Source organism: Lytechinus pictus, chromosome 17 (assembly GCF_037042905.1).
Source record: "Lytechinus pictus isolate F3 Inbred chromosome 17, Lp3.0, whole genome shotgun sequence".
In the NCBI taxonomy this organism is placed as follows: domain Eukaryota; kingdom Metazoa; phylum Echinodermata; class Echinoidea; order Temnopleuroida; family Toxopneustidae; genus Lytechinus; species Lytechinus pictus.
This window is the reverse complement of record NC_087261.1, coordinates 17,904,904-17,929,569: the sequence shown is the minus strand read 5'-3', so window position 1 is coordinate 17,929,569 and position 24,666 is coordinate 17,904,904. Positions and strand designations below refer to the sequence as shown.

At 36.5% G+C, this 24,666-nt stretch overlaps 1 protein-coding gene across 1 annotated transcript; it reads left to right on the top strand.

Annotated features, from left to right (window-relative positions):
- Positions 1-3,586: 3,586 nt before the first annotated feature.
- On the top strand, positions 3,587-12,922 carry LOC135157348 (uncharacterized). Its single transcript, XM_064112580.1, has 8 exons — positions 3,587-3,628; positions 6,067-6,209; positions 6,822-6,906; positions 7,279-7,462; positions 9,165-9,358; positions 9,710-9,833; positions 10,404-10,540; positions 11,409-12,922. The coding sequence occupies exons 1-8, from the start codon at positions 3,587-3,589 to the stop codon at positions 11,727-11,729; spliced, it is 1,230 nt and encodes a 409-aa protein (XP_063968650.1). The 3' UTR covers positions 11,730-12,922.
- The last annotated feature ends 11,744 nt before the right edge of the window (positions 12,923-24,666 follow it).

Here is a 24,666-nt window from a genome sequence, read left to right as displayed (position 1 = left end):
CAAATTCATCTACAAAATTTCTTGGATAACCAAGCTTGTACAGATTATTTGCCAGTGAATACTCATATAAGTATCCTTTACTAATATTACGACTGTCTATAATGTCTTCAACTAATCCTTGCCTTGCTCTGGCGATTTCACTTTGCATCATTATGAATTCCAGATAAATTCAGAAAAGTATTATTGATAATCACCCTGGTGATTCAAAGGCATAATCTTAAAAATATCTTAAATGATACTTTCATTAATTCAAATTCAATGATCTACAGTGTATTAAACTTAACAGAATAAAGCTTGCAGATCAGTGAAAGAACTTAACTAGGTTTATACTTCTTTAATCTTGTGTCACTGAATACACTTACTGCCAAGGGAAGAGTGAAGTATGACAATACTTGTACTGCTAAGAACAAGCGTCTGAATATTAATAATAAATATACACACTCCACTCCTGTAGCAATGGATGTATTCGGTGAAAGTATATTTACAAATTACAGTGCAGCTTCAAGTTTCAGAAACTACACTTGTAGAATAGAATATCAAACTGCTACTACTCTGAGTAATCGCAGAAGTGTCAATAAGTTTTACTTACTCTACGACTATTGACAGAACCTAACAAGGATTCAACTTATTGAAACCTCAACAATCACAAGAGTAGCATTCAATGACAATTGTCTATTCCTAATGAATGCAATATATAAATAAATGTCAAACACACATTTATCCTACATCCGATTTTCTTTATTTTTTTTATTTTGTCTCCTTTTTTTTTTTTAGAATGTGGATAAGCCTTCAACCAAAAATATGAAAGTGAATGGCAACGAGCCTAAAAATGACTACTATTTAGAAATCAACTGGCGCAAAATGACTACAGCAGTGAATTTTGTATTTCACTGAAGAATGGGATTCTTGAGCCTGAAAATAAATTTGCAAATTTTCAGCGCAAGAATGATGCTCCAAATATACAAGAGCAACTATATGAAAAAAATAATTTCAAAAAATGTTGATATCAATTATTCTGATATCAAAGATCGATAGTATCTGTACTTTTCACTTAAAATTGAATTAAAATAAGTATTTTCAAGAATCTTATTAAAGTTTAATTCAGAACTTTTTTACCTAATTCCCTTGAGAACAATCTTTCTTTTAAAAATATAGAAATTAAATCTCTCATATAGGATTTAAATTTAAAAGCAAGAATTATTCCAAAGAGAAAAATTCCTGATCTAACAATGCTTGTTAAAAATTATCAACTAAGAAAACCTGATTTTCAAACAGACAGAAAGACAATCCAGGATAACCTCCAAGAAAAAATTCCTACAAAGAACTAATTAAAGGGCGTGAAATTAAATTCCAAGTCCTCGTTCAAACAAGTGTACACCGAGTCAAAAGGCAAAGCAAAACAATTGCACTTGTTGGCTCCAGGTATACACGGTCAGGAAATTACAAACACCTGAGAGATTAACAAGATTATCTGCAAGGGAAAAATTCCTTAAACTATTTGAAATCAAATTCTCACTATGGGATTCTTGTGATCCAAAGTATTTTTATGGTTAAATTCGAGCTAGTTTTCGTTACAAAAATCAGAAGTGTAACAAAGATCTGAAATATATTTTAGGTAAAAAACCAATTCACTGCTCTAACTCAACTGATAAGCTCAAATTCAAGAGGTTAAAGGAATTCGAATAAATTATTTTAATTCCCAGTAAGAGTCGAATTGATATCAAACAATGCAAAGACAAAGTAGTGATAGTGCTGCCTACAGCACAACACCTACACGTGAGATAGGCACACGCTATTGCCGTTGGCTGGTGGAGATCTACTTGATCGACACCGTCACCGGACAAAGCTAAAAAAAAGTACAAACGAGAATATGGCAATATGGGAACAAGGAACTTAGCTCAATTCACGTAAATATTGAGTCAAGAGACAATTGGCAGCTAAATCCAGCAAATTGTCAGTAAAAACTGACGAAAAGAAAACTCGTTCAGAATTTGCCTTCACGGAGACGATAGACGGTTCGTGAACGTTATCCCTGCCTGGAGTTACGGACCAGACAGAGAGGTGCGTAGCGCTGGGGTTGGTTGAAAACCGCGCGACGTTGGATCTAAAATTAACTAATAAAGAACGATCAAATTACAAAATCAACTTCTACGAGTTCCTACTTAGAACTAATCGTTAGAATAAATCAACAGTCAATCACGATAATCGTATAAAATGAGAATTTTGCAAATTCTAACTCTGATCGACTGTTGTGTTTACAACGAGAATCTCTCGATCAAGTGAAAAAATATAAAAGTCACGTGATCGACAGTGATGACTCAATATACGCCGAGCGAGGCGATCGAGGGTAGATTGTCAATTTTTGGTAAAAAACAATCTATTACCTCTTGACTTGCGAATCAATGGAAATCAAAATCAGCACATAGAGTTACCAATAGTGATGATTCAATTAATTTCGAATCAAAACGACATATAAACATGTAACATGAAGAACATAGAGAATAATATATCCAAGTTATCAAGAAATTAATAGCCTACCGGTTTCTCTGCAAAACTACACAATTTCAAAAAATTATGGAGCCTACACCCAACCAGCCCAAACTACAAATTATTTGATAGGGAAGATAAAATTATTCAGACTTCTCTTTCCCAGTCCCAACGGGTCTGACACTGGTATTGACAGAAGTCTATTCACATAAATATTTCAGACGTCTATATTTTTTCCAGTCCCAACGGGTCTGACACTGGAATTATTATACAGAAGTCTATTCACACAAATAATTCAGACGTCTATTTTTTCCAGTCCCAACGGGTCTGACACTGGAATTATTTATAGATGTCTATATATTCACACACAATTCTACCGAGTGGGTGAACAATTAGCAACAATGAGTAACAATAACTTTTAGATTGAATTTAAGACAATGACAATCAGTTATTAAAGAGAAACAATCACAATATCAGATGTGATGAATATGAAATGCTTTAAAGAAAATTCACAAGATGTGTATTGATTAAGAACAAAATTCAAGAGTATATTTTCAAGTTACAGGTAAGATCCGAAGCTCAGAAAACCCACCTATTTTCTAGTAACAGGTAAGATCTGAAATTCAGAAAAACCCACCTCTAACGTACCACCGACACAAGTGTAATTTCGAGCTGGGTAATAGTTTGAAGTAAATTCAGATCATTACTAAACTCGGCAACCAGGAGTATTAGAACTTCTAACACTCTTTCTGCCACTCAATGTGTACAGAACTGGCTGTAAAAAACACTTGCCAAATATCGATAGAAAATATATACTGGAAATTTTATAGAAATGTATGAACAACTCTACGCCCTCAAAATAGTGGTGCACTAGCTGCCCGATATGCAAGAGTATGAAATTCTAGGAAACTTATACCATCTGGAATAATTACTGAGGATCGAGAGAAAATTTCAAGTTCAAATTAACTTTTCCAATCCAATAAATCCACCAAATACTCACACCCGACTTTTTTTTTTTTGGAAGTGGTGTGGTGTGAATGTTCCGAATTTGAAAGAAAGCTTATAAAGACAATGGCGGACTAAAAATATCCTCGCCTAGATGCAGACTTCAAAAGAATTCACAAACAAAAGCAACAAGATGGTAAGCGACGCAAAAATATGCAAGGAACGAAATTCCCCGCGACGGCGAGCCAAACAATAGAAGAGACTCGCGAAGAATGCGATAAGAAATGCAAGTGCAACCAAACAATGAAGGGCGTGTGCACCGTGTGCACAGAGAATAACACGTGCGTTGCAATGAAAATGCAACGTAGTGGACATGAAATAATTCCCTAGATATGGAAAATATATATAAAAAACCACTTGTATCAAACAAGAAATGATATCATGTACGGAAAAATGATAAAACTTAAACAAGATGTGTGCGAGATGCATGTAAATCCACGCAATCACGGCACGCAAATTTACAATTAACGGTAGAGAGCGGAAAACTTCCCACTCACTCTCCGTTCGTTATACACTTCAAAATCACTCACAAATGACTTTCATGAGCAAATATGAAGTATGAACGGACATGAAATGATGAAAAATGAAAATGACAGGCGCACAGGACGATCCGAAAACTCGCAATCGCCAATGTTGTAAAAATGGCTGGTGATGAGGGTTAACGATGTGATGGCACGAGATACGATATACGATACGATGGCACGAGTGGTTGGTTAATTACAAGTACAACACTGACAAGGATTAGGACTCACTAATACACAAATGGGTTACTTCGACGGTACGGGACAGTGACATCAACTAATACTCACCTGACACTTGTACTAAGGATTCCACACGGTAGATAACTAACTCAGGTAACATTGACTTCTATATAGCTAGGTTGCAGACCATGGCGCCGAGTGGGGAGCTACTGGGATGTCCTCACTCGATGGCGTCTGGGTCTTCTCTCAGTGGTGTCTAGTCTGGATCTAATCTCTTGCACCAGCTTGTGTACGTGCTGTGCAACGCACACACGTAGCATGCGTAGGAGCATACAAAGGCTCCTCCAATCAGGACGCTCCTCGCATGCACACAGCACACACACAGACTTAACATACATGAACATAGGTCAATACATAGACTAATACACAGACTAATACATATACATGTACAGGTACATGGCAAATTTACTACATATGCAAATAGGTAGACAGGCCAGTCTATTCTCAAGCAGGGTAGAGTAAGTTACTTACAAAGATAATCAAAGAGTTGCCTAAATTTTAGCAATATCAGTTTTAGGAAGAAAACAAACTGAATAATCATGCCTTTAGAATCTATTATAATGCAATGAAAATGATATTTAGCCACTGTATCTTCTGTTTGACATATTTCCCCATTATGTTGATACCCCTATTCCGAAATTGATGAACCTATATTGTATGATAAGTTTATTGAACTTTATTGAACCCTGTATGTCTAGACTATTCCATTTTCAGTTAGGTATGTGGTGCATCATAAATGACTTGGAAGTACTAACAATTGTTTTTCTCACAAGTAAAATGTATTCTTATAACTGCAGGAATTTATTTTTTCATAAAGATGTTATTTCTTAAGATTTATGTCTATCATTCATCCCATGTAAAGCTCCTACAGGTTGCATAGGGCCAATGTCTTATTACTCTGAAATCATATATCCCCATAAGTAAGTGCTGTGTTCCACACTAAGTATAGATTAGACTCTCAAGTTGCCAATGGGAAGAGTGGTCATTGAAATCCTCTCTGACAGGCCCTCTGTCGCGAATGAGTTAAATCGTAAGCACAGCTTACATCGCAAAATTGGATGTTCAGTTGAATTTTTGGACAGTTGAAAATTAACGCAAAAAATTGCATTATGAAAATGAATAGAGTTTTGTGTCTGATATGAAGACAAATATTGGATTTTGGACCCTGAATTTTTTTTTTTATGTTAAGCCGGCATGTACAATTTTGTACGCCAATGTTAGAAAAGACGCGCAAGCGTCGTTTTAAATCGTAAGCACAGCTTACATCGCAAAATTGGACGTTCGGTCAGATTTTTGGACAGTTGAAAATTAACGCAAAAAATTGCATTTTGAAAATGAATAGAGTTTTGACAAATAGACAAATATTGGTTTTGGGACCCTGAAATTTTTAGAATTGGATGTTTAGAATTGCAAAATTGGACGTTCATTTAAATTTTTGAGAGGACTGCCTTTCAAAATACTAATCAATAATAAAAACCCAATATTTTGAGCAAAATAGGAGTCATGCTGAATAATAGGCCTACAAAATCAGATTGATGTAAACATTTTGTATTTCGTTATTCATTGCACTATACATAATTACAGCATATCAACTCGTTAACAAAAACTTTTGATAACAAAAAGTATTTTTGTCAAATCTCAAGAAAATGCCTCACATGGTATAAATTTAAACAGTTCTGACAAGAAGTAAATTCTAATTCCCATGTACTTTAACGAGTAACAAATAATTTTTTTCTGGCCTAACTGAAAAAAAAATACTGGTATAATGAAAATAACCGTTCAAATATTTGTTTTTTTCTTTACCAAATTCTAGGACATAAGTGCTATTCTGGAAAAGGCTGCTGGTGGCCAGTCCATTCTCGGTGAACTTGAAGAAGGTGGACCACAGAGTGCCTCTAACAGACGAAGAATGGTGAGAATAGTTGTATCCCACCTCATGGAGAAATATGGAAACAAGTAAGAAAATACTCAAAAATTTCCAAACAACTAACAAAATCAATAGACCAGGGTTGGAGCTTAGACCAGTCAAAAGCTATTTTTCACAAAAGTGGTGAAATGCAGGTTTGCTGCCAGCTTATGCATGCCCTGTCTGGGGATATATGAGGGATGGATATAAGTTCTCAACCTTCAGGTAGAAGGAGAAAAGATAAATTGATGATTTTCATATCCCTGATATGATTCAACAACTCTTAAAATTGGGGGGGGGGGGGAAGTTTCATTATAAAAATTAACTGAAATATTTGCTTTGTTACAAAACTTTGACTGTTTCAGGTTTCTGAAGATAACTTTTCAATAGAAAATGAAAAGACAGTTACAATCAATATTCATCTCCAAACTTGTTCAGATGCATGAGGGTCATGGTGCAGTGACATCACTGGAAGATGATTGCCCTTGCTGTGCTGCTAAAAAGTATGCAGCATAGTTTAAAGGCAGCAGGGAGCATCTGGAAGATGAATGAGTGCAAAATCTATTTACTAATAAAAGACAAATTTGTTCTTATATTATCTTATAGGTATCTGTAGTAGATCATTATTTTTTTCCTTTCTTCTTGGATCTTTATAATAATAGACCATCTGCTGATCAGAAGGTGGGCATGGCAATATCCATGATTCAACAATTTCCAGCACTGAAAGATGTTGAAGGACCTGGTTATGTAAGTATAAGTTTAATCACGTTAAAAGAACATCATTTGAAGCAGAAAATTGTGTTATCAACAAGTTGTTTTTGTCCCATTGTACCATATGGCTTTCCCCATGAACAATAACTTTGAACAGAAGAGAAAATACCGGACTCATCTAACGCTTATTGGTGGCATTTCGGTTTCTCTCGTGCCATATTCTTTCTGTTGTTCGATAACAACAATATGCGTTGTCAACTATTTTGCACCATCATAAGTGTTTAAATACTGAATTGAACAAAACTTTTACACTTAAATGTTTCACTTTTTAGGTTGTACTGTAAAGTAGGTGCTGTATATTCACTCATTGCTGTTACATGTATTTCTTTGTATAAATTTCGCACATAGGAAGCATGGTATACACCAGCAGTAGAGGGTGAACATGCAAAGGGCTTCATCGAAGAAAGGTTGAAAAATGTGAGAAAGAGAATGCCAAAGCAAGGGTGGACATCTTTGGAACCTTCAAGTTCAAGTGAGGAGAACCAGAAAGAACCATCAACCAAGGAAAAAATTGAAGAACTAAAATCTAAAGGTATGTTAATGTGCCTAGTTTAAGTTTTGTTGCATGCTTTGTGAACATTGAATGTTTAATTATTACTGGCTCATCTTCAAGTTCAAGTTGGGTTTGGTAGGCTTACTTGATTACAATCTTCAGAATTATCAGATGATTTATAATGTTCCACATTCCACAGGGACCAGTCTTTGGTCTACCAATTTTCACCTCATGATGCTCAGCAGATTGCTTGTGATCAAGTTAGCTCAATCGGTAGGGCATTGTACTCCAGATCTTAAGGTTGTGTGTTCAAGTCCCAGCGCAGCCATGATTTGTATGTTTGATTGAAATTCCCTTGGCCACGGAACTAATTGCTTATTGTCTCAGCTACCGGTATAATATTCGGGGACTCCGAGAGCTGGTCCCAGTTGCAATATTGTTCTTCTAGATGTAGGCTGAATAGGGTTCTGTGCCCAATAGCAGCTGCATCCCTGGATGATGCTAAATGGAGTGTCTTTTGGGTGAAAGTGATCAATGCCATTTCTCTCAAAGTGTGTTGAGGCTGTGAGTTTACGCTTTAGATTTGTAGAGTGCACTTTAAAATCATCTGCATGGTTTTTTTTTTTTGTTGTTGCTTGTAACACTTAATCAACTTGCATCAAAGGCATGTTCCAACCTCTTACAAGAAACCTATAACTAGTTTAGATAAATTTTTACAGGAAGCTTAGTCCGATTCCTGCAGTGCATCTGGTCAGGAACTTATATCCCAGGGGGGGTCTGTCCTCATTGAAAGGGGGGTATCATGCATGACCAAGGACTTGCCAAGAGCATCCTAAACAAGTATTTACAAATGCAAAAATATACACCCTAAATAAGTATGATTATCGGTAATTTGCTACCCTAAGTAAGTAATCCCCAAAGCAAGTAATAACTATTTTCAAACCAAGCAAATAGTGATATATGTTTTGCTTTCCGTGCATGAGGTCGGGCTAATTCAAGTGTTTGCGGGCATGTGCAAAGTGTTTTTGGCTGGGATTTGGGAATATTCCATCATTGTGATAAACTGTAGTGTTAAATGAACATGCAATTAGCCCTAAGTACACAGGTAAGGTGAATTTTTTTTTAAGACACTGAATGCGTAACTCATCGGTTTAAAAAAAGTGACCCTTTTTCTTGATTTTTGGTGATTTTGAGACCCTATTTAAGTTACGCACGTAACGTGCATGATTGTAAAAAACACCCTTTTTACGTGAATTCTTGGTCAAGCATGATACCCCCCCTTTCAATGAGGACAGACCCCCCCCCCCCCCCGGGACTTACATCAGTGCACTAGATCTTAGGATTGATTGCCGTCAAATTTTAGAGCCTTAAACAGGTGTCACCGGCATGGTGGCCTAGTGGTTAGAGCGTCTGCCTCATGATCGGGGGGTTGTGGGTTTGAACCCCAGCCGGGCCATACCAAAGGCTTTAAAAATGGTACCTACTGCTTTCTTGTCAGGCACTCGACATTAGAAGAATGGAGTAGGGAAGTTAAACACATGGCTACCAGTGGACTAACCCCCTGCTGTAGTTTCTCTACTTTCCAGTAGACATGTGGCCTAGGTTTATTGAAATGGAGATAGGCGCCGCTCTATGGGCCGAAAGGCTTGAGAAGGACTTTAACTTTTTGTAAAAGGTAGTTTAGGGTTTGCTGTAGGTAGCCTACTATTGATTTTGTTTTTTATCACCTTGTCTTTTTCAGAAAAAGATATGGAGCCGGAGAACTTAGAAGAAATGAAGCAATGGCTTCAACATAATAATAGCCCTATCCCTAAAGTGGTGGAATTCATGAAGAAGACTGCACTGAAAAGACAAGAAGAAATTCACTCAGAGAAGAAATCTACCGTGCATGACATCGAGTTGCAATGGCCTCGACTCTTTGATGTCCCTAACATGGTATGGGGTAACTTTTGTTTACTTGGTTTATGTCAAAAGTACAGTAAAGCATTAATTCTTGAGGTGTGCTTCTCAAAAACCCAACTAAAATTCCTCATTGATCTTTTTTGCCTGCCAGGACCAGTAACAAAAGTCTACCAAATTCTGCCTGTTTTTATTTGGTACTACTGATAATAATATACTTCCCTACATGTATCTTTTGCCAGGTGTCATTAACATAATCAAGGCCTAGCTCCTTGGTTGCTGGATATTCATTTTGCAATTAGACATTACACATGTGCCCACCCCAAAATTACCATACTGAATCAAGGTTTTACAATCCTTCTTTATGCATTTTAATTTGCATCACAGATAGATGGTGATTTCAGAGCAGTTCATGGGGATGTGTCTGACAGATTAATCATGAAATGGACTCAAGAACTGGCAAAAAAACTACTGCAGTATGGAGAAAAGCAAAGTCCACAAGTGCAAGCCGGTACATATTTTCCCCGGGGGGAGGGGCACTCAATATGAAAGTGACGTACGAGTAAGATCACACATCTCGAACATAGGGGTCTTTCGGTGATGCGTTCAAATGAAAAATAGGGGGTCTTTGGGTGACAAATGAAAAATAGGGGGTCTTTGGGTGACAAGTAAAAAAATAGGGTGTCTTTCAGTGACAGTCTAAAATCTGGGTTTTTCGGTGACACACCAAGCTAAAAAATGGGCTCTTTTTTTAGTGTGATTAAATGGCATTTTTCTGAAAATCAAAAATTTGGGCAATTTTTGGGTCAGAGAGTGCAAAATTCATGGGTCTTTGGGTGACAGAAAAAAATTGGGTCATCAAATGGAAAAAACGGGGGTCTTTGGGTGACAGCAGTCCAAAAAAGGGGGTCTTTTTGATCGCACATGGTGCAAACTTCAATATTGAGTGCCCCCACCACCCCCACCCGGGGTATTTTCTGTAATATTTTGCTTTTCAATAATTTTGTATACTGTTGTAAAAAAGATGCAATTCAGTGTTAAAATATTGCTCTATTTTAATTCAAGTTTGTTTTCCTTTCAGATATAGATGATCAAAGTGCACAGGATGCAGGTCTGACAGCACTGCCCTTGATACTGCCTACAGGAAAACTGTCAAACGCAAAGAAATCCAGGGCTACGGTGAAAGAAGCAATGGAGTCCTTCATTGATTTTCAGCCGGTAAGTATGGAGTAAATTTTAGTGCCTACTAAATGAAATGTTTGGGTATAGAGGTGGGATGCAGATGGGATATATCCAATTGGAGGATGTTTTTGTATATCTTCTTGCACATAAAATGAAAGAAATGCCTCAAGTACTCCATTTGGTTGAAAGTGATATGTAAAGAATGGGACACGTTCATCAAGACAACAACAGTTTGGCTGATGTGATGCTCACACAGTTTGTATTGCATAGATCTGTTTTACTTAATTGTTATCATCGGAGATGCCAGACTTCAGGAAATTTTTTTCAGCATCTCCAGTACAAAACAAGATTAAAAATTCATATTTTCAAGAAATTTTATTAGCGTTTCAGGAAAATGTGACCAAAGTCACTGGCATCTCTGTATCATTTTGATTATGGTTCGATTAACTGCAGAATTTGCATGCTTGTCGCACTACAACATTTGTAGCACATCCCACATGCAGCCCAAACTTTCCATGTTTGCTAATTGAAGTTCAGCTGACAGGTCCCTAATAGAACTCGACTCTCACTCTACACCTAGATCTGTGATAGATCTTTAGAACCGTGATATAAAGAAAGGTTAAGTTTATATGACAACTTCTATCATGATCATGGTCAAGTTACAGTAGTTACCCTCACTATATAGATTTGACAGACTGACCCATGATGTCAAACGCCAGGCAGTATAGTCAAATATTGTTCCTCGACCAGCAAAGTGTGTGCACACAATGTACATCAGGACCATGCTAAAGCTATATCTATCTACAACCCACTTACCAGTAAGAATTAAGTACGCAGACAGAAAATATCTAGATTTATTTTTTAAATGTAAATTAATCAGTAGATTTATTTTCTCTTTTTACAGATAGGGACAAACCTCCCTCAATACTTGGATGGACTCATGTCAAAGAGGCGGCAACCATTTGTCTTGGCCCACAGAAAGCGCCAGCACAATATTTTGCTGTGGTTGAAGGCTGTTGATGTGTGTTTCAAGTTGTTTTATGTACTTGACCTGGAGGCTGTTGATGTGTGTTTCAAGTTGTTTTATGTACTTGACCTGGAGTATCCATCTGCGTGCTATACTACATGGGAGTTTATTCAAAAAGTTCTGTACCAGGTAAATGCCAAAGACAGGAACACCTCCTCCTGTGTGAGGTCATTAAGGACATATGTCCTTCATACTTAATTTCAACCATTTAATGGTCAATGTCAGTTCAGCAGAACTCAAAATTCTGATATGTCTCCTAATTTGGATATGTCTGTATGCCATGTATGAAATTCAATACTAAAATGGATTTTACAAGTTCAGGTATCGAGGTACGTCAATTCCTCAAGGCAGCAGCTCCACGTGCGTACTTAAGCAGCATCTTCAATTGCTTGCGTGTGTACGCATGCGCCTTTAGGGTTCCTTTGTGACATCAGATAAATGCGTATCAATTTCACTGCCTATCCTTTTCAAATCTATTTTAATCATTCGTATACAGGGGGGTACAAAGGGTATCCAAATTCCAATACCACATTTTGATTTTAAATTTTGCAAGCAACAAAACAAACAAAATTGCAAAGTGGCAAGTATGCCAACATTTTCATTTTGTCTGCTAAATACCTCTGCGTTTTAAATTGTATCTCTGCAAATTAATGCTAGTGGCTTTAGAAGATGGGTTTGTGACAAAAAGCTCAAACTTGTCATTTTTGTGGCAAATTATGGTTTTTCGTTCAGTTAAATTTATAGACTAGGTTTAAGCCAAAATGTTTGCACAGATAACATTTAATGTACATAAGTTAATATATAGCAGACACATTAAGCAAGTTTTGACATAATTACCACTGTGTGATATTGTTTTCTTGACATTAATATTCTGGTAGCAGAATTCAAAGACCTTAGCCCTCATTCATTATACTATGCCATAACCAAGGCGCATATCCAAATTGTGATTCGTATTTTGAGTTCCGCGAGTTGATGTTATTTATACCACTGGATGTACTGAACTACATAGGCCCTTCAAACTAGAATTTAATGAAAATGAAAATAATATGCTGAACTGCATACTTATCAATGTTTAGCTTGGGATCATTGTACTAACCTTGGTGTGATTGTGAGAGGAGAGGGTGGCCACTCATGTGTATACTTTCAAAAATGACCCCAAGCTAGGATTCACCAAAAGTGGTCAAATTTACCCCAAACAAGGATTTTAATTGACAAAAAACACCCCAAACAAGGGGTAAAATACCATGTGATCACAAGGTGTGATTGCGCCAGTGAAATGACTAGAATCTATGAATAAGTGATGTAATGTGTGGTAATTGAGTTGTATTGCCTTTTTACAATTGAAGTGTTACAAATAGCAAGTTTTACTTTTACTGATGGAATTATAATACACGGCAAGTTTAAATTTAACTGATATTACTGCAAATAGCAAGTTTGAATTTAACTGATACATTATTAGAATTTGATTAATTTCAACTTTGAATTTAACTGATAGAATGACAACTATTAACTGATTAAAATAAATGATGTAACTGATAGAATTGTAAATTATAGCAAGTTTCAGTTTAAGAATTGGTGTGACCCTTGGTACATCGCTGTTTGCTGACAAAGCATTTTTCAGATGTTGGACTTGCAGCTACTGCTCCCGAGTTGCAATAGAGTTACATAGAATGTGTAGAAGTATTTCTTTGAAATAGTTACAAATAGAATTTTATAGAGGGAATTTTCCAAAAGGTCCTTCCTGTTCAAAAACCCAATGTAAATACATTAATATGACTTTAAAATGGTACATGTGTAAAACCCATTGAAATGAGCCCGATACATAGTGTTTATGGATAGATCAGCAATACAGCTTGATTGGTGGCGAACACAAGTGAAGAAATTCATGTTTTAATTCGTACTATTTCGATATGAACTGAAATTGAATTTGTTTTAAATTAATTAAGCAAATTGACTTTCATGTTATCCTGTAACTTATTCAGTATTAATGTACATCAGTGTAAAAAAATTGGGTAAACAGGAATGCAGATGATATGCAGCTTTTCTTGGTACAATTCATGTAATAACATCTAGGTGTCAGATGTGGTGTATCATATGCGTGTGTAAATGCCATCATTCCATGTGAATCTGATGCAGACACTTTGTAGATGGCATACAGATCTTCAATAGAGAAGATTCATCTTGACAAAACCAATATCAATTACTGACCTGACAGTTTCGGCCATCCTGGTCGAAAGCCATCTTCTCTAGAGGGCGTTCCGACGAGAATTGGATCATAACTGTCAGGTCAGTAATTGATAATTGGTTTTGTCAAGATGAATCTTCTCTATTTATGATGTCAATGCAGTCAAACCAGATGAATTTATTCAAGAAAAAAGCATACAGATCAGATATTTGGCCTACTACCACATCATTGATCAATCACGGTCAATTATTTGAAAAGCAGATTATAAAATCTGTAATGTCTTAATAATGTTAGAAAATGCTTCAGTGCTTTTCAATTTGACTGTTTTTTTTTACGATCAAATTTTAAATGTTACCACTCTTGTATTGCTATTTAGTGTTTTGGAATAAATTTATAAATAAATTATTTGTTTATGCACAATAATCTTTTAGTTTTTGTGTCTAATTAATGTGTTAAGCTTACAAGTAGTCGGATACAACTAACCACTGAAGTCAAAATCTGACTACATTGAAGTTGAAATTGACTACATTGAAGTGAAAGGATGGAGGAATGAAATGACCCTACTGTCTATTGCATTTGACCCCTTTTCATTTAAATGTAGTCAAATTTTGACCTTTTTGTAGTAATTTTTTACTTCATTTGGGTCATTTGTTGACTACCATTGTAGTCAAAATAATTTGACTACATCTAAGGGGTCATAAATGACCCCAATGGGTTCGGTGTATAGTTGACCCTGAGAATGGGGTCAAAAATGACTGTTATAGGGTCATTTTTGACTACCTATTTTTAAGTGTGTACATTTACAACACTGCTGACAAGTCAATTTATTTTCCTTATTTAGATTTCCCAGTTTATGCATTAATTACTGTTTAATTCCCCTTGATTTTTGTTTGAGAAAGTCTCCCTATGATTTCTTAATAGGTCTATGTGGGTCTTGTATTTTTCTTGAAATGTTTAAATCAAGTTCCTCTACAGTGAACTCTTCCCATTGACTGAACAAACTGTTGCGGCATTCCTTGAACATGTTCAAATGGAACTTTCTGGTTGGATGACTGGCAAATAGGTCGTAGGGGGCAGTGTGAACATCTGGTAGTCTCATATGCTTATTATTTTTTTTTTGTTCTATAGAATGAAGTAACAATATGTATGACAATCCTTTTGCTCATTTCTTTTTCCAACGTCACCGATATATTGTAAGTATGCATTTTCTAAAATAGGCTTGATTTTGTAATATATTATCACGATAATTGTACATACAGTATAATGATGTGTTCATTAAAGGTAAACATGTATGATCGTTCCTACGGTTTGTATACATAGGTTCCACCCATTGGTTTCTGTGTAAGTAGTACAACTCAATTGTCATACGGATCTAATTGCAAAGAGAAGGGGGCAAATGGTTTCATTAACCAGTTTATGACCAAAAGAAAATGTATATCACAGTGTAAAGGAAGTAAGCGAATAAGAGAAAGTTTCATTTAGGCATATAGTCTGACTTTACAACAACGGTCAGCCTAGAAAAAGATTCCTCGACCATCTGATGTCAATTTTGTATAACGAAAGTGAAATAGTATGGAATGATATGTACGTATGTTACGGAAACCATGGACTATTTATTTTCTTACTAACAAAAAGCTAAACTTATATTCAACTATTGATTAAGTTCCTATTATAAACTAAGGGAAAACGGAAAAAAAATAGGAGATAATAACTTTTCACTACATGCAACTGTATGCATGCCCCAAAATGTATGCAAGTCATTTATTTAGAAACAGAAAGGTTGGCGCATCAACAAATAGTACCGACTTAAATACCTCATAAATATATCGGCCAAGCTATTTATTTCTTAAATATTCATTTATCCTCTTGTGAATAAGTTTGAAATGGACATTTCCAAAGGAGGTCCCACTAAAGTGCATTGATGTTGTTATCTAGTCATAAGTCATTTGTCAGCAACTACCAGACTACGCTTTGTGTTCATAGTCACAAGATAGCGTCAGCTTAGCCTAACACTTAAACTAATTGCCTGATTTTCTCCTTACCAAAAATGAAGAAGATTAGACTGATTCATCAGAATATATTCGATACTCACTCTACAAGTTGAATTAAACAGTAGGAAACATCGGGCTAACTTTGCAGAGACTCATCAGTCGGACGGCGATGCTGTATAACAGATCTGGTAAGAATTGGAACTTCGATAGATTTTTACACTTCTTCCGCTTTTAGAATGTACTATTTCTTAAAAAAGGGATCCTGTCAAATATTCAAATGGTAATTTGAAGCTTTCTAAAAGTACCTTTGGCGAACTATGAGCTATCTTTATCAATTTTTTTTTATTTGTTTTTCAGTAGTACACATAAAAACCCCCATCGGTGCATGTTTGGCATATGAATTATCCACATTTCACGTTAACGAACTAAGATATCCCCCAGGATAATGGAATGAACCATTGTTCAAGCAACACAAAATAAACAATCTGAACAATAAAGTGCAACGCTTTTTATCAACATGCATATGGTATTTAAGTATGATATTTCTTGTCCTCACTGAGCATGCTGAGGGCGCTCAAAATTGTCACGAGACTTAATGCAACAGGAAGGCAAAAGATGTTCATTTCATCCAACCCATTCCCACTTTGGGGAGGTTTAAAATGGTATAGCCTATTGACAAAATTGTAGGATTACAATTAGCAGTATAATACTGATCATAGGAAGGTCAACTACTAAATGTCCTTGGCCCAAATTTTGAACTATTTGACTGGTGGAATAATAAAAGATATCATATTGTTACAGGTGATGAATTTGATCCCATCAGGAGATCCCGCAGGAGATTTCGACGTCATAAATGCCTATTTATTTTTAAAATGAGTTGGTGCAGGTACCGTTTCTGGTCAGAATGGAAATGCCAGATATAAATCATATCCTCCCCGCTGGTAGTTAACAATTTAACCCTCAATTTAATTCCTAATTTTCAATGATTTGTTTTTAAGTGTTATTTTAGCACACCAGTCTATGGAAAATGTTTCACGCTCGTGAAACCTTAAAACAGTCACACTTTACAACATTATACGTATGTCAACTTTTCGTAGACATCGCTACAAACAAAAAAAGGTAAAGGAATATATATACACAACAAAAAAAGTAAGTCCCCCCTAAATCAAATTGCTGTAACTTTTGAACGGAGTTATTTTGAGATATGATATTTCGTAGGTGGTTTTTTACACTCATTAAGCAACTCATGGGGGAAAATGAAATTGATCGGTTGATTCACGCATGAGTAATTAAAGATTGAATTAAAAATGACAATTTTTGAAAGTCACAAGAGTCGTTTTTCAGATTGTGCAAATACAAATTTGGGCAAAAGTTGATTTTAGGTGAATTTTATGGTGTTATGCTGTTTTGCTATCCATCATTTAGCCACTCCACACACAATTTTGATATCGTATGTTCATGGTTGAGTGAGCACAATATCGGAAGCGGGGGTGGGGCCCCCACTTTTTTTCCAAAATCATGTAAAAAAATGTAAAAATGACCTTACGATTGTGATTTTTTGCATGGTCAGCCCCCCCCCCACTTTTGGCTCAGCCCCTCTCCCGCACTTTGAAAACCGTTCCGCGGCCCCTGTATTGTGACGTATCATCATAGGGATTTTGGTAGTATCCTCAATAACTTGTTAGGTCATATTACAATTTGAAAATGTTGGTGGCTCCCCCGATTATAGGCCCCTCCCCCATTTTCAAATTCTGGATCGACCACTGATTTGTCCATAAATTAAACTGATCATAAGAAATTGTTAGGAAAAAAATACATTTATGCAGTATAAAGAGTATTAATTCCTAAGTTTTCGATTGTGCTCGCTCAACCATGAAAATGTTAAGTTCGGTAAGTGTGTGGTGATAGAAATGATGGATGATAAAAACAACATCAATTAAAGTCACATTTGAAACCGAGTTTGCCCCCAATATTCACCTTATTACCCTTTAAAATGAGTCTGTGGCATTGAAAATACAAATTTTCTCACTTTGATGCGTGCTCACTCATCCGTAGATAAACAAATCGATTTCATTTTTGCACAGAATTCTGCCCATAGGTTGATAAACATTACTGCCAAATGACATTGCTAAAGACAGCCTTGAAAAAAAGTTCCACCATATTGAATAAGGGGTTACTTGTTCTTAAACATATGCACCCATAATGTACACAAGTCTATGAGAGAGGAAGTCAAACTTTCAACAAATATGAAATAAGGGGTTTGTTTCATGGACTGTTTTTGTTACTTCTGTCAACAGTTATCTCATGAAACTTTGCACATGGCTTCAGAGTAACACTATCCAAAAGGCGCGCACACCAAAATAACAATTCGATACGGCACAGAGTGGGGCCAAGGCCTTGAAATTTCTTCTTATTTGCATAATTTTCGAATATTGTGTGCTCACTGATGCATTAAACATCGGGATTTTCATAAAAATCAAATCAAATGAACCATGCAAGGTGGTTTGTGACAGATATCCATAGTTACAAGTTGCATTTTTTCCAATAACGTAAAAAAGAGCTAATCACATTCCACAAGTTCATTCAAGCGTGAATGTTTAATTAAACGCCTTTGAATCATTGAAGCATCTTAATTGGTCATGAACATAACGAAAAAGATGATAAAAGATCAGTTTCAATTACCAAAATGAAACGGGACTTGCCTATGATATTTGAAAATCGTATTTTTTTGTTTTCAATAAATGTTCATTGAACCGTGAAACGATGAATATTGTTGAAGGTACTCTTCCCAAAAATAACTGTCATCATATTCTATCATTTTTCTTAATGAAAATGTGTAAAAAATCAAATTATGGCAAATTTGGACTTGTGTTTATTCAACCGTGAAATTTAGCCAAAAAATTGTATCGTCTTTTAGAAAGTACCTTTTACAAGCCGCCTGAATATTTTTCATGATGAGAATGTGGAATCAGTTCCAATCAAATGGAATCAAAGTCATGATTTTTGGCTTGTGACTTTTGAAAAGTGACATTTTTGCCTTCTGACGGTGCTCACTGAAGCATGACGTAAAATACGTCCATAACATTTCCCTAGAGGGTAGCTTATAAAATTACCTACACGCTCATGTAAAAATATATCAAAAACTCGCATTGGTTCGGAAATTATTGATGTTTGTTCAAGTGGGGACTTACTTTTTTTGTTGTGTATAGTTGAATTGTATAAATTGAAATTGGGTTTTGACTTTCGGAGAAAAGATTATTTACACTGGCAAAGAAAGTGCTGTGGAAGCTTTTTATGTACACTCCTGGTCATTGCATTACTCATACATGTAGTAATTCACAAATTAAAACGCCTACTAATTTGTAAATTAGCCAACAGTCGCCATTTTTTCTCAGTCATCAATCCATTTAGTGTAGGCATTTACGTGATTTAGGCGAGCAAATCAACTATGAAACTACTTTGCGCACTATTATCACCGACTAAATGCACCATCTAGTGCTTTATATGCTCGCTCGCAATATAAATGCATTTAGCCTCACATATATATATACATATAGACCTTGTAACAATTGATAGTCATCTTTGGTCTCCATTCAGTATTCCAACCTCGTTTGCTCGCAAATTTATATGCATGTTATCAAATTTCTGGCAAATTTTGGGTTAAAAAAAATACGAATTTAGTGATCAGCATTTAGTGTCACATCCAAAGTATAATTTGCAGTTTTTGGTTATTTTATATATATTTGATTGCTTTTAGTTTGATTTTCATAATATTTTTTTATTTTGACTTTAAGGAATCAAGATGTGTACCGCATCTTACTTTTTGCTAAACTTTTCATTTTCCCATCATTGTTTATGATAAAAACCCACTTTCTGATTCCATCAATAATCATGGTAATGAGCATTGTATATGTACAACAAAATTTAGTGTTTTTTTTTGTCTCACCTGCACAGCAGAGTGAAACTCTCGGCACCCATTTCCAAGGGTAGCGGCACCATCAACATGGATGTTACGAAACGTCATCATAACTTTTAAAGTATACAAATCTAGTTAATCGAACTTGGACAGAAGGGTAATCAATCAAGTATGACTGAACATCCGCCCTGAGTTTCAATGAACTATGTTTGGTAAATAAACATCGAAATCTTAACCAAGGTTAAGTTTTCTGAAATGTCGTCATAACTTTGAAAGTATATGGATCTAGTTCATGAAACTTGGGCATAACCCAGGTAGCAAAACAACTGGGCCCCATATGGGTTTTATAAGGGCTGACTGGGGCACATATGCCCCACATGATTACCCTATGGGACCCAAATGGTCGATTCAAATAGATATCATCCCAGACCACATCCATATGGGGCCTGTATGGGTCCCTTATTCAGGCAATTCTGAACAGAAAACATCCCAGAGAAACACCTCTGGGCTTCACATGGGCCCAGCATGTGCTATCCCAGAATAACACATGCGGGCCAACATAGTTCCAATATGTGTTGTTCTGGGCAATCTGAATATAAATCACCCCATAAAAACACATGTGGCCCCACTTGGGGCCTATAATATGTGTTGTTCTGGGCAATCTGAATAGACATCACCCCAGAAAAACACATATAGGGCCTAAATAGGACCAATGTAGGTTGTTCTGGGCAATATCCAGGTGGAAATCATCCCAGTACAACACACGTGGGTACCCATATGCTTTGTTCTGGGCAATCCGAATATAGATTATCCCAGAACAACATATGCGAACCGCACATGGGGCCAGTGTGTGTTGTTCTGGAAAAAAATCCAGATGGAAATCGTCTCAGAACAACACATATGGGCCCCCTATGTTTTGTTCAGGGCAATCTGAAAAGAAATCATCACAGAACAACACACGTGGGCCCCCTTAAGTGTTGTTCTGGGCAATTGGGATAAAGATTATCCAAGAGCCAAATATGTCGGCCCAAATTGGGACCACTGTGTGTTGTTCTGGGCAATATCATGAGTCACTTAAAGAAGTCATTACCAGATGCCTTTTCAGGTCAGTACAAAGTCTCTTTTCGTGATAATAAGAACTGCTATGATTTTTTGTTTTTCCTGTTTAAATAATCATAGAGGCCTATATGAAATGCCAAAAAATTGATCTCACGTCCTGTGCTCGCAATATTGATGTAGATTTTATGATTATGTTTGTAGGAATAAAAACTAATATGTACTCAAAACTTAAGTCTTTAGTTTAGGAGTTATTAGGACTACCTCTGAAAAAAATACCAAAAAGTAGCTTTAAGTGGCCGAGCGGGGGAAAATGTGGATAAAATGTTTTTCTCCCTGCATACCCACCCCCATTGGCAAAATTAGCACCCGCCTATGCATAGTTTATGTTCTCTTGAAGTTATGAGAATAAGTGTCACCGGCTACTATCTATTCAACATACAACTTAAAGGATACCTTATTAACAGTAATTAGCGCCAAAATTGACCATAAAGTGAGTTTTACATCTTTCAACTTAAAGACCACTCACTCGCTACACTCGCTCACTAAACTGGAGCTAACTAAACTTATAATCAATCAGAAATATTTTCAAAAAAAGTTGCCCTCAACTAAATTATCGCAAAACACACAACTACTTCATGTAGTAACGCAATCTGACGTTGGAAATACTTTTTACTTTTCCGATTTTGACATGTAAGTGCTTCTATTTCGCTTTGCCAAAATGGATGCCATATGGTTCCAAGATGAAGCTCCTGCATGCAACATGGGACCCAGATGGTTCACATCTGGGTTCCAAATTCAATATTATCCAGCAATATTGTTAACCATAATTTGTCAAGTTTTGTAAACTCGCTCGTTATACATGTATAGAAGTCAATGACAAGACCTGTTAAATAGGTGTAGGATAGGATTAGGATTTAGGATTAGGATGTAGAATTTTAGGATAGGATAAGATGATATGGCTTAGTGTAATGAGTTGCCAAAATGTGCTTCAATGACCTTAATGACACCAATTATTTTTTTAATGAACCCACATGGAGCTTACATGGGGCCCAGATGGGACCCAGATGGAAACGAGACCTCGAACCCATGCAGAACCCATTTTGGAACCCGGGTGCAAACGTTACATAGATCACATATAGGAACCCACATGGGCTATGTGGGTTACTATTGGCCATACTTGAACCCATCTATCCTATATGATTCCCAGGTAGGTCTTCATGGGGCCAAGCTGGTTTATCTAGGATCTTTATGGGTTCTGTGCTTAACAATCCACATGTAATTGCATTAAACCCACATGCCAATATGGGGTCCCGATGGGGACCACGATGCAAGAGGAACATTGGGCCCCAGATTGGGAATCTCGGCCCAGATAGTTTCCAGATAGACCTTTGAGGTCAGATGGTTTATCCGGGCTCTATCTGGACCCTATGTCCCACAGCCCACATGTCGCCCACATAAAGCCCTCTTACACATGTGGGGCCCAGACAAGGCCCAGATGAATTGATAAAAGAAATGCCATCTGGGTTCCAGATGTTGCATCTGGTCCAAGATAGACCTTCTGGGACCAGATGGTTTATCTTGGCTATACATGGGCTCTGTGTTCCACGGCCCACATGTATCCTGCATAAAACCCACATGCTCATATGGGGGCTGGACGAAGACCACGTTGCAAACGGAATATGGGCCCCAGATGCCACCTGGGTACCATATGGGTTGCCCATATTCTACCCATCTGCGTACAGAATTGCGCCCACATGATAACCAGATGGGCCCCATATTTTTTTGCTACCTGGAAAGGGTTATGGTGTATCACTGAGTTTCAGGTCACAAAGAGATCAAAGGTAATTTAGGGTGAATGAACTTTGGTAATGTTAGGGTATGCTTTAAATTGCCGTCATAGAAGATTAACCAAGTACCACTATACACCCTGTGCAAGTTTCAGGTCAAATGTCTAAGCTCATATGTCAATTAGGGTCAGTTATCTTTGGCCATGTTGAGGGTAGATTTTGAATTGCCGTCATAAATTTGAGAGTATATGGATCTAGTACATGAAGCTTAAAAACAAGAGTAATGAAGTATATCTAAGGTTTAATGTCATTTAAGGTCAATGAACTTTTTTTTTCTTATCATACTGATGGTGTTTTTGTGAATAAATATTCAATCCTTGTTTTCAATTCAGCTGCTATATTTAGTTGGGTAATTCAGGCGAGACATCCAGAGGCATTTCACATGTATAAACGTAATTGTGTATTTGATAAGTTTGTGAAACCTATGCTTACTATAGTTGCTTCTGCTTTGGTATTTTCCATAAAAGTTAGGATTTATTACAAAGTTTGATTTTTAAACAACATGTGTACATTTATTTTCATATTAATATCACTTCGTTTAATGAAAGTACCAGTCAGAAGAGCCATCAATGACATAATTTTTAATTTTAAAGGTTTCAAATCCGTTAATTTCCGTATCACGTATCTATTCAGGGGTTTTCTTTTTTTCTCTCTCTCTCTCGTGCTTTACTCCAACTAAATAATGTCGCGAATATTACGCCATTCAATGTCCATTGACGCACATGAGTATCTTTATTCAATGATGGGCTTCGCTGAATGCTAGGATATCATTCACATCACTTCATTGTTATCCAAATATTACAAAGGTTTCAGTTTAGTAAATCAAACAAAACGATGAACCGAGGCACATAAATGCCTTGCCACAGTTGAGTTAGTTTAGTGTTATTATGTTCATTTCTATTGCATTAGGGAAATATTGATATCGTGACATCCCCTTCATTCAGCTTGAAAACTAGAAAGCTTAACTAGGAAGCTTAACTGGTGATATTACCTGCTGGTACTGGGGACTATCGGTTTAAAGTGTAATGTTAAAAAAAATCCTTTTTGATAATCTTAGTTAAAGTTGGCTAGTGATTTCTTTTTTTTCAAATTATAAATTATTTCATAGTTTGCCAATCTGGACATGTGTGTTTGTGTGGTGTGTGGGTCTGGGCACGTGTGTGCTTGGGCATATTTTACTACTTTTTATGTGCATAATATCGAGAAATCCCTCACTAAATCAAACATTAGAAATGTACGTTATGTCATCGAGTTTACTTTTTTCCGATTCAGTGATTTTTTGTCTAACCTGCGAAGCAGAGAGAGAGACTATAGGCGCCGCTTTTCCGACGGCGGCGGCGTCAACACCAAATCTTAACCGAAGGTTAAGTTTTTGAAATGACAGCATAACTTAGAAAGTATATAGACCTAGTTCATGAAACTTTGCCAAAAAGTTAATGAACTATTACTCAAAATTCTGCATGAGTTTCAGGTCACATGATTAAGGTCAAATGTCATTTAGGGTCAATGAACCTAGACCATGTTGGGGAGGAACTTGGCCACAAGGTTAATAAAGTATTACTAAACATCCTGCCTGCACAGCAAAAACTGTGGTGTTAACCGGTGTACATAGAGGACCACACCATTTATTTTACACCGGTGTTAAATTTGTGGTTGTTACATTTATACTCTTTGGTGTTATGTTCAATCTCTAGGGTGTAATTTTAACACCTCAGGGTGTGGTCCTCTATTAACACCAACTGGTGTCAGTTTTAACACCACATTTTTTACAGTGTGAGTTTCGGGTCACATGACCAAAGTCAAAGGCCATTTAGGGTCAATGAGCCCAGTCCATGTTGGGGGAAACTTGGCCATAATGTTAATGAAGTATTACGAAACATCCTGTCTGAGTTTCGGGTCACCTGACCAAGGTCAAAGGTCATTTAATTCTTTACCTAAGGTTTAGTTTTTGAAATGTCGTCATAACTTAAGAATTATATGGACCTAGTTCATGAAACTTGGACGTAAAATTATTCAATTGTTACTGAACATCCTGCCTGAGTTTCAAGTCACATGACAAAGGTCACTAGTCATTTAGGGTCAATGAACTTTGGCCATGTTGTGGGTGTCTGTTGAATTACATGTACTATCGTAACTT